This window comes from Sander vitreus, chromosome 2, assembly GCF_031162955.1.
Source record: "Sander vitreus isolate 19-12246 chromosome 2, sanVit1, whole genome shotgun sequence".
Taxonomy (NCBI): domain Eukaryota; kingdom Metazoa; phylum Chordata; class Actinopteri; order Perciformes; family Percidae; genus Sander; species Sander vitreus.
This window is the reverse complement of record NC_135856.1, coordinates 8,192,219-8,203,525: the sequence shown is the minus strand read 5'-3', so window position 1 is coordinate 8,203,525 and position 11,307 is coordinate 8,192,219. Positions and strand designations below refer to the sequence as shown.

The 11,307-nt window shown below is 40.9% G+C and overlaps 1 protein-coding gene across 4 annotated transcripts; it reads left to right on the top strand.

Annotated features, from left to right (window-relative positions):
* The first annotated feature begins 258 nt into the window (after window positions 1-258).
* On the top strand, window positions 259-10,813 carry LOC144533982 (uncharacterized). Of its 4 annotated transcripts, none has more exons than XM_078275575.1 (6): window positions 259-318; window positions 1,873-2,027; window positions 4,349-5,328; window positions 6,632-6,815; window positions 6,937-7,065; window positions 9,229-10,813. In XM_078275575.1, exons 2-6 carry the CDS (start codon window positions 1,889-1,891, stop codon window positions 9,924-9,926), a joined length of 2,130 nt encoding a protein of 709 aa, XP_078131701.1. In that variant the 5' UTR covers window positions 259-318; window positions 1,873-1,888; the 3' UTR covers window positions 9,927-10,813. The 4 variants fall into 4 exon arrangements, with proteins under 4 accessions (XP_078131701.1, XP_078131718.1, XP_078131709.1 ...); XM_078275592.1 differs by having other exon boundaries at window positions 277-494; window positions 1,873-2,006; XM_078275583.1 differs by having other exon boundaries at window positions 277-494; window positions 6,940-7,065.
* Window positions 10,814-11,307: the final 494 nt, after the last annotated feature.

Genomic DNA, 11,307 nt, shown 5'->3' with positions numbered 1-11,307 from the left:
TTTTGAGCAAAATTGAAATTTTGAACGTCAAAAACTTCATTTTCTGCATTCTGGTGAATTTTTCTGCATCAATTTATGGTGCAAATGTCTTTATTTATGTAAAGGAAATTATAATAGGTTTTTGGGGTTGGTTGCACTGGCCAGTTTTGATTATTGGCGGAAGTTGTAACCCCCCACCCCCCCTGTAAATTACGCCTATGAAAAAATGAGACTGCAATGTAAGAAGCATGTTATATTAGTGGGGCTTTTATTGTGGTATCAAAAGCCAACCGGAAGTTCCGACACTACTGTAAGTGGCTAGCAGCTAAAGCTAAAAAGGTAATCATCAGATCCAAACGCTTATTTAACTTTACTCATTAGTTAGGTGGAATTAATTTGACACAGTGAACATATTGAGCATGAAAATGAAACGGAAGTAGAAATATTGCCAAGTCGTTTCAATAAACTTCTGTCGAGCGGCTACTTTTTTACCTGAGGGAAAAATCAATGCTGAGGTTGGTCAACATGTCTATTGTCTGTTGTTAAACGTTTGCTAGCTTAGTTGAAGTGTTACACAAGCTGTGGTGATATTTGCAGCAGATTTAACGTACGTTGGACTCGATGGTGAATCTGTCGGAACTGTTATTTGTTATTGTTGAATAGCGTCTGTAGCTTAAGGGGGTGCAACATGGTGCAACCGTTAGCTAGCTAATTGCTAATGTCAGCATTGCTAGTAAACGCCGTGTCAGTGGCTAGCAAGCTAATAACAGTTTTCTCAAAGGCAGAGGTGGTCGTTGACCAAAGCTGGTCACCGCCGCCGCGTCATGACTGAGACAGCTCATTCAGAGGTCAAATACTTGTGTCTGTACTGCAGGGTGTCCTAATGTAATGGGTTAATTATGTCACCATAGATACCAACAGGTTTGTCAATTATGTTGTTGCCTAACTTACATTACAATAAATGTGGAACTTAAAGGGGTCGAGCAAAAATGAGTCCCATAAAGCTAACGCTACTGAGCTAACTGGGCTACTCAGGACAGATGCACGAAAAGAGGTTTCCTTTAAGTACTTCCCACTGTCATTCAAACCGCTTGAAAGCACAGTAAATGATTTATGATACGCTATAATCACCAATTGGGTTGCACCTGAAAAGCTTGTTCGTTATACAACACATGTTTAAGGCACTGTCCCTCAGGCCCAGCCAGGTTCAAACCCCTGTAATAAGAAAGCATCCGCACTGCTGAAGTGTCCATGAGCAGGACAATGGTCCCTTATATAAATCTGCTTCTGGAGGCTGAAAATCTAAAGCTGAACTGGAGTGGAATAAAAACTGTCACTGAATGAATCCTCTGGAATTATTATTATTATTATTTATAAACATATCTGAAACAACAGTATAATTAATCTACATAACCACCAGTCACAACCACCAGTATGTCACAAATGTTTGAAACAATTCTTTAATTCTAAATACAAGAACACTGAATATGATATCTGGGATATGTTACCGAATAAAGGAAAGTGAAATTGTAAATATTTGGTTGTCAGAATTGTTCATCCAGGCAGGTTTGGTTTGTGCTCGTAGATTTGAAGTAATGTTTATTATTATTATTATTATTATTATTATTATAACAACCTATCTGTAACAGGACTATGGTTGACGCATGCATCGATAACTTACTGTATGCATAGAAATATTGCAAATGACATTTTGATTCTTGACTTAGTAAATTGGGGAAGCCCTATAATGTATTTATAGTTCAAAGAGTCAACAACAGCAGTGGTTGCTCAGTTGTTTGCCACAGCTGTTTTACTTATACTGTATATGTTCACTTGCTAAAAATTGTTTTTTGAATGTCTTTTTACTGACTCTTGATTTTTAACCTCGACTAGGTTGTATATGTGAGAGATGGGCTCTGAAAACCCAGAGGACTTTGGGCCAGCTGTGATCCTCGCTGAGGAAGATCAGCAAGAAATCGGAGGCCTGATCAACTCCGATGGAGAAGAAGTGGATTTCGCAGATCTCAGTGAGGAAATCAATTGTAACAGCTGAGTATACACTGAGTGACATGAAAAATAGAGCCCACTGTACATTTTAATGCAGTCATGTAACAAATATGTACTTTGTGAATCAAACTAACATGGTCATGTTAGATCTAAAGGGATGGAAAGAAACATCTAAATCTTAACCAACATCAGTTAACTCACTAGCAAATATTGCATGCTAATTTCACTCCAGAGGTAGCCCTACAGGTATCTACTGTGGAGGTCCACTGTTTGACAGGCATGGTTAGATTTTTTTCAGGAGCTATTCTAAATGATGAATTCACTTTTTGTTTGTGTTAATGGCCCTGGACACAGGTGTTTTCAGTTATTCTAGCTGATTAGACCTCTGCCCAGGTTAAAGGTGGGCCGGAGCATAGATTATTACGTCACAGATTTCATCTACCATTAAGAATGATAAAGATGTCATGTGTCCTTCCCTAACAGGTGCAACAGAGCTAACTGGAGGCTCAGGAAGATGTCAATCAAACCGTTTACACACACTCACAGAGTCCTGGGACTAGGTCTAATCAGCCAGAATAGCTGAAAACACCTGTGTGGGTTCCCTTATATAAATCTGCTTCTGGAGGCTGAAGGCCTTAAGTTTAAAAACAAGCAAAAACATTTTACTCTGAACTGCTTAAGTGCAGTACTTATTATATAAAAGTATTATATAATCAGGATAAACGTCCAGTGCCACCTTTTTATGCATTCCCAGCCCCAGTCTTCTTTGATTAGGATGTAAGAATCCACCATGTCTGACAGCATGCACACATGCTGCGCAATATATCGATATCGTGAAATGAGACTAGATATCGTCTTAGATTTTGAATATCGTAATATGGCATAAGTGTTGTCTTTTCCTGGTTTTAAAGGCTGCATTACAGTAAAGTGATGTCATTTTCTGAACTTACCAGACTGTTCTAGCTCTATTATTTGCCTTTACCCACTTAGTCATTATATCCACATTACTGATTGTGTATCAGTATATACTGATACATATATTACTGATACTGTATTTATCACAAATCTTATTGTTTAAATATTTTGTGAAAGCACCAATAGTCAACACTACAATATCGTTGCGGTATCGATATCGAGGTATTTGGTCAAAAATATCGTGATATTTGATTTTCTCCATATCGCCCAGCCCTATGCACACAGAATATAGATGCAATGATTCCACTTTTTCTCTCCCAATACAGATACCATAAGATAGACTTTATTAATCCCACACTGGGGAAATTCCTGTGCTACAGCACCTCAAAAGAATAAAAATGTACACACATCAGAATAACACAAATACACATTAAGTAGACATAGGAGAAAAAATATACTTAGTTCTAATAATAATAATAATAATAGTAATAAAACAAACATATTTACACAGTAAACACCCTTATATAAACAGACAGTATATATATACAGATGAGTAAGGTGCGGATGAATAGAAATTACATATTGCACAGTTGGAGGTAACACAGAGTAATAAATAAATATGCATAGTGCAGAATATTGTCCAGCGATGGCTCATATTGCAGAAACAGCTAGCAGTGCTACATTATGATGTTGTATTAAAGAGTCTGACTGCTGCTGGATTGAAGGACCTGCGGTAGCGCTCCTTCTTGCACTGAGGGTGCAGCAGTCTGCTGCTGAAGGAGCTGCTCAGGGAGCTCACAGTCTCATGTAGGGGGTGAGAGGTGTTGCCCATGATTGTTGCCAGCCTGGCTGACATCCTCCTCTCCCCCACCTCCTCTATGGTGTCCAGAGGGCAGACCAGAACAGAGCTAGCCCTCTTCACCACTCTGTTTAACCTTTTCCTGTCCCTCTCTGTGCTCCCAGCTTCCCAGCAGGCTACTGCATAAAAGATTGCAGACGCAACCACAGAGTCATAACATGTTTTTAACAAGAGTCCTGCACACACCAAAGGACCTCAGCCTCCTCAGCAGGTGGAGACGGCTTTGGCCCTTTTTGTACAGGACGTCTGTGTTTTTGGACCAGTCCGGTTTATTGTTGAGGTGAACCCCCAGATATTTGTACGTCTCCACCATCTCAATGTCGACGGGGGAGTCTTAAGTCTCAGTATGAGCGTTCTTTTTTCAAATTTTCAATTTAATTCCTGTATACATATGAGATAACTGTAAAACTAAGTATAAGGTTTTCTAAAGTAAAAGACAATGTTTCCTTGCTGAAAATCATTAACTCACTGGCCTACAGTATGTAGGACTCTACTACACGTCTCAGCATCACTGTTTGTTGTTCTCAGGGATGAACCGTTTCAAACATGTTTCTATAACATTGCTTTCTCATCTTTCTTGTCACACAGGAGAGAGTGCTATCCATGGCATTGTACCTGCGGAGGCTCCTTCCAAGACATTTGATCAAAGTGAGACTGAAAAACCACCGTCTCTTCACAGCTGCTCAGTGTGTGGTAAAGACTTCCCTTACGCCTCTAAACTTCAGCGCCACCTACGCACTCACTCCGGAGAGAGGCCTTTCCCCTGCTCCATGTGTGAGAAGAGGTTTCCAGAAAAGGGGCTGCTCATGATCCATGAAAGGGTCCACACTGGGGAAAAGCCATTCCCGTGCACTTTCTGTGAGAAAAGATTTGCCAGTCAGGGTGAGCTCAGACTGCACCGGCGGACACACACCGGCGAGAGGCCGTATCACTGCTCCATCTGTCTGAAGAGCTTTTCCCGACACTGGCATCTGAAGACTCACTTAGAGGCGATGCACTCTGAGGTTGTGGCGGGCTTTACGAGGAAGAAGTTTCCGTGTTCGGACTGTGACAAGAGCTGTAACTCGGCAGCTGAGCTGAGAGATCACCAGAGGACTCACACCGGAGAGAGGCCCTATCAGTGCTCTTTCTGCGACAAAAGGTTCGCCTTGTCGGGAACACTTGTGAGACACGAGCGCCTCCATACTGGCATCACGCCCTACCACTGCTCCGACTGCGGTAAGACATTTGCACAGCAGTGGACTCTGACGACACACATGCGGACTCACACGGGTGAAAAGCCTTACAGCTGCACACAATGCGATAAGTCTTTTGTAGCTCCCGGGGAGCTTCGGCGGCACACCAGGATTCACACGGGAGAAAAGCCGTACACCTGCAAGGACTGTGGGAGGCACTTCTCACTGGCAGGAACTCTCAGAAACCACAAACGATCGTGTACACAGAACAAGAATGGATCAGTTCCAGGTGTAATCTCAGACCTAGTTCAAGCTGCAGCTGGCGAATCATCCCAGCAAGACCTGGCCAACAACATCCGCTCCGAGGGAGCGACAACACACAGCAATTACAAAGTAGAATCATTTTTATCTAGTTTGATTAAAGGAACACGCCGACTTATTGGGACTTTAGCTTATTCACCGTAACCCCCAGAGTTAGATAAGTCCATACATACCCTTCTCATCTCCGTGCGTGTCGTAACTCTGTCTGACGCACCCACCACTAGTCTAGTTTAGCACAGATCCTGGAGGTAACTGCCTCCAACTAGCCTACTGCTCCCAATAAATGACAAAATAACGCCAACATTTTCCTATTTACATGTTGTGATTTGTATAGTCACAGGATGTACAAATAACAAGGTCACGTGAGACACAGCCATCTTCTAACCATATACATACTGGAAACTATATTCTCAGAAGGCAAAGCACTCCTACTTCTGCTACTTGGGTGGAGTGATTTGCTCGCAGCACCTGAGAATCCCCCTGGTGAGGAGCAGAGAGTAACAACGGTGCTTTTCAGGTGTTGCGCTAATCACTCTGCCCAAGTAGCAGTGCTTCGCCTTCTGAGAATATAGTTCCCAGTATGTATATGGTTAGAAGATGGCTGTGTCTCATGTGACCTTGTTATTTGTACACGCTGTGACTATACAAATCACAACATGTAAATAGGGAAATGTTGGCGTTATTTTGTCACTTATTGGGAGCAGTAGGCTAGTTGGAGGCGGTTACCTCCAGGATCTGTGCTAGGCTAGGCTAGTGGTGGGTGCGTCAGACAGAGTTACGACACGCACGGAGATGAGAAGGGTATGTATGGACTTATCTAACTCTGGGGGTTACGGTGAATAAGCTAAAGTCCCAATAAGTCGGCGTGTTCCTTTTTAAGGTGATAATTTTCTTCTGCCGGGGTTTCCCCCAGTGTATTGCCAGCCTGGTGGCCCACCGAGCCTAAATTGCCCCCCACCAGGCCTAAGTCACTGGGAATTATTTTGTGATGTATTTTTCAGATGTTTTTAAGCTACAGTTACGGTGGGGCCGCTCAGTTGGAAGCTTAGTCATATTTTTGAATCTCCAGTTAGGTTTTAGAACTGACTTAATGTAGAGCCCTATGGAATTGGACTTTATAGCTTTTTAAGTTCTTAATTTCATGATTCCGTTTCATGATTCTGTTATCACAGAAACTATCGGGCTTTGCATCAATGCTGCCATCTGTCTGTGACTGTTCCCAGCCAGGGGCCTGGTCGGAAAAAAAAGCCACTTGCCACCGGGCTAAACATTTTTCTGGAGGAAACCCTGTCTGCATTCTTACATATACGTCTTTACAACCTCCTAACACCATTGTTGCCTCCATTTGTTCTTATTTATTTTATTTTTTGTACAGGTGTCTGACAGTCAGAGTTTGCCCAGTGCAGTTGAGCCCCATTCCTCAGAGGATCATAGCGGTGACAAAGCAGCTCAGTGTGGAAATAACCCCCAAGAACCAGAAGACCGACCGGAGGACGTCCCTTCCAGTCCGCATATGAATGTAATAGTGAAAGAGGAGGAAGAAGAGGAACCCTTGTGTGGTTTGTAATCAGAACATTCCAAATTGACCTGTTATATACTATTTATAAATGAGCCTGAATGCCTTTTAATGATGATTTTGACATTTGTAGGGGTTGTTTTACTTGTGTTTTCCCCCACTAGAAGAAGCTCCTGACCAGGTGTCTGGTAGTGAGGATTGCACCATGCAGGAGGAAACTGAAGAGCAGCATCAGGAAAGCAACACAGAAATTAGGATAACAGTAAAGGAGGAAGAAGAGGAACTTGTGAACAGTAAGAAAATTAGTTCACAGGAGTACAAATATCACAATCAAGATAATGTTCACCACTGTTACTGTCTTTACTACAGTCATAACTGGGACCTCGTGTCGCTGAATGACTGGATTCAAGTTTTTGAGTTGAGTTTTCCTCAATGATTTCAGCCCACCCTTCTCTCTTTTTACCCTTTTTCTGCTGTGCTGAGTCTACATCCACACTAATCTGGGTAATTCTGAAAACAATGTTTGTGTGTCCACACTAGTTTTTTTTAGATAGTTTATTTTTATATATATATATATATATATATATATATATATATATATATATATATATATATATATATAATATAAAGGTTTCTGTCCACACTCAAACTCCTCGACACGAAACTGGCAAAATCTCTTTTCCATCACGAAGTTAGAGGCAACATGAAAGTTTCCTTCTTTAACTTTACTGCTAAAGCCCGTGACCTATCTGAGAGGACACAAATAATAACTTTCAATCTTTTTTTTGTTCCTGTCCATAATACAATTTAAGGCCATCGTTTTCAGATTCATCCACTCTGGTGTGTTTGGGTGTAAAAATGCTGGCTAGATATGGGAAGGAGAGAAAAAGATGCATTTTCAGACTTAACTAGCTTAGTGTGGACATAGTCTGAGTGTGAGTGAGGCTTCTCATTTTCAGCCAATTGTTTTAGCCGGTTGAAATGACAACCGTCATTGACAGTATCATTACCTGCAGCTTAATTCTTAATTCTATGAGTTGAAATTGAACTCTTGGCCTTTGTCTGGTTAATGTGCTTTTTAAAAGCTGCCGGTGTTTGGCTTACAGCCAAAGGTGGTTTCTAAGAGAAAGAACCACCATTCTCTATTTTTGATATTTGAAATAATAGAAAGGGCACTGTGTCTTTTTGTAGTTCACGCCGACTGACTCTTTGGTGTCTCTGACTGACTGCTTTGAAAGTAAGAACCCTGCACTTGTGGTTTGTGGAGATTTTGTGTTACTTCTTAAAATTCTTTAAAGTGCCCATATTATGAAAAAAAAAAAAACACTTTTTCTGGGATTTGGGGTGTTCTTTTGTGTCTGGTGCTTCCACACGCATACAAACTTCAAAAATCCATCCATGCTGTTTATAGTGAGATACGGTTTTGAATCATTCAGCTCCACTCCGAGATATGCTTTCAAGGATTTATTGTTCATTTGAAAGTCGGAAAAAACATGAATAAACAAAATCCAGTTGCCTGAAAAATACTGCAAAAAGGTGAACGTAAATGTGGAGAAACTTGCGGTCAACAGAAAATGCAAAAACCCAAGCTCACCCCCTCTCTAGCTTCCGCCATGCAGGTGTCCAGGTGTATAAATAGACTGATTATTGTGAGGCCAACCCCCATGACGTCCTACGTTACGCAATAGGTGAAAACTATAAACCATAAACAAACATAATATACATGGCTCCTATACTTGAACTTGCACTTGATGTCCATCAATTTCCCAAATTATGTTTTTATGATGCTTACGTTTATGTTATATTATGTGCTGTTATGTATGGTTGTTGATGTTCTGTTGCTATTCTTTTAGGCTCTTTGTGCAAAGCAAATTTCCCCTAGGGGCAATAAAGTTTTTAGCTTTCATTCATTCATTCATTGACATTTTTACTTTTGTCTAGTGTCCGGCCTATGCCTTGAATCAGACACTTACAATGAATATTGCTGCTGTGGGAATTGTATAAGTTGGGGCCGTCCATAGACAGACAGACAGACAGATAGATAGATCGATCGATCTTTATTGTCATTGTATGCGATACAACGAAATTCTGTTGGAGCAACCCTCTCCAGATAGCAGCATAGAGTAAAAAAAATAAAGAACGCATAGATAAACAAGATAAAAGCTGCTAAAAACAGTGAACACAGCTAGTGTGATAGTGGGGTGAGACAGGTTATACTTTCCAAAAATCAACTCACATGCGCTTCACTCCTTGACTGAACAATAGTGCTTATACAGCACACAGATGAGTTGAAAGCTAATATCAATCTCAGCTTTGATATCAGCTCGATTTCAATCTCGTATCATGTTGGATTCCACAGTGAGCCACGTCTTAACAAGCAAAAAGGGTTCATATACGTTGTTTGTCTTGAGTGTTACTATATAGCAAGTTTCAATTGTTCATTTATGTTCCCACAGCGTCTGGAGAGGATCCTGATCATGTCTCCGGCAGCGATAAAGACAGCGCTCCAGCCTCACCAGGGCAGGAAGAGTGTAGCGACAGTCTGACAAAGAGCTCTTACTGCTGCGGGCTCTGTGGGAGAGACTGTCACAAGATGTCGGCGCTTCAGATTCACATGCGAATTCATTCGGGTGAGAAGCCTTACCAGTGCAGTCTGTGTGGAAAGCAGTTCACCCAGAAAGGTCAGCTCAAGGGTCACCAGAAAGTCCACACGGGAGAGAAACCGTTCTCCTGCCCGGACTGCGGGAAGTGCTTCGCCCACTCGGGGGCCATGAACAGACACCGGCTCACACACACAGGAGAGCGGCCCTACCACTGCTCTGTGTGCGACCGGAGCTTCAACCAGTCCGGTCGCTTGAGGGAACATGAGAAGATCCACTTTGGGGAGAAGTTTGACTGTCCCGAATGTGAAAAGAGTTTCACCCGAGCTTCGAGCCTCAAGAACCACTTCAGGCTTCACACGGGCGAGAGGCCGTACGGCTGCGACATCTGCGGGCGAGGCTTCAGCCGCTCACAAAGCCTGAGGCTCCACAAACGGAAACATGAGCAGATTCACACTGAGGAGGAGTCTGGATTCAGCGCAAAGAACGATGATTCATCACAGAGTGACGATAACTCTCCGATTAATATGTGTATAGCAGACAAAAATGACTGAAAATGTATTTATTTAAACTACAGAGATATGTACCAGTAGTATTTTAACGATAGAACGAAGATTTTAGGCAGTAAAACATGAACTGAAAAAGTTCAGGGACTACCTCTGTGAAAGAACTGCCATTCAAACTATGTGGTTGTTCACATAAAAGTATTAAAGCTAAAATATTTAACTCCCTGAAATTAATAAACGCACACGTGTCACGTGATGTTCAGCAACTAACACCACTTTCAGACAAAATGACCAAACATATTTACTACAAACACAACTTTCGTAAAATCTTGGAAACTGTTTAGATGATAGATTTTAGAGGTCATATTTACTCTCTTTTATCACTCTTATCGAAGTTAGTTGCAACAAAATATCGCACTCACATTTAGAGTATTTACTGTAGTGCAAATGACTTATTTAAGGTCCGTGATTTCACATTTTTCCATGCAGTATTTGTCATTCAAGCTAATCGTGTATGTGGACATTGGATTGAAGAGTAATTGTTTATGTATCTGATGTTACAATGGCCAATAAGCCGTCTACAAAGCAGGTGAAACTGGAATTCATTTTTTTGGGGTATGAAATAATTTAGCCGGTAACGAAGCAATGGGATCATGATATTCATCATGGTCTTTTGCCAAAACCATTTTGCCCTACTGGTGATTAATCTGTATCTCTGTTAGTGTTATTCAACAACTAAATCATGAATCAGGTTCACCTGGTTTAGAAAACTCTTAAAGGCCAAGTAACTATTGTGAATAAAGGAGTCATCCTATAAGACTGTGATACAAAAGGCAATAATTTAAAGCCATGTAGATGGTAAATTTTGCCCAGTGCTGCCTCTGTCTTATTGAATGGGACATGTTATACTGAAGAATAAAAGTAAAAGTACTACAGACTGTTCTGTTTGGGGATTTCTGACTCCTGACAGGAGTTTATGTACAAGAGGTACAAATATATGGAAAAAAAAGTCATGAATATGTATCATAATATTTATGTATATCTATATATTTATATAAAAAGGCATCGACCATATACGCTGACCATAAACGTTCTGGTTAAAAATTGAGCCAAACTATATTTTTAGTAGGTTTCTAACTAAAGTGATAAGTAAAAAAAGTTACAAATATTCTCAATCAGTTTAAACCCATCATGTCTGAGTTACCATGCATAACGCTCTGTGAAATGAATTAACTTGTCTTGGGTTCACATGAAACCCTGCATATTTTATTACAGTATGATTGCCCATAGCGACTTGAACATGTGTGGAAAAGGAGTACAGGAATAGGTGTTATTTGTTGCCAAAAGATACAGAAAAACATTGGAGATCCACATTTCACAGAAATAGCAAGTAATAGCTCATGGATACAGCAAAATTAGGTAACATTGT

What these genes read in the sequence shown, in the direction of transcription:
- LOC144533982 (XM_078275575.1), top strand. Translation starts at nt 1,889, where the DNA reads ATGGGCTCTGAAAACCCAGAGGACTTTGGGCCAGCTGTGATCCTCGCT. An exon ending in CAACACACAGCAATTACAAA is followed by an intron (nt 5,329 to 6,631) that starts GTAGAATCATTT and finishes TTTTTTGTACAG; the next exon opens with GTGTCTGACAGTCAGAGTTT. An exon ending in AGAAGAGGAACTTGTGAACA is followed by an intron (nt 7,066 to 9,228) that starts GTAAGAAAATTA and finishes ATGTTCCCACAG; the next exon opens with CGTCTGGAGAGGATCCTGAT.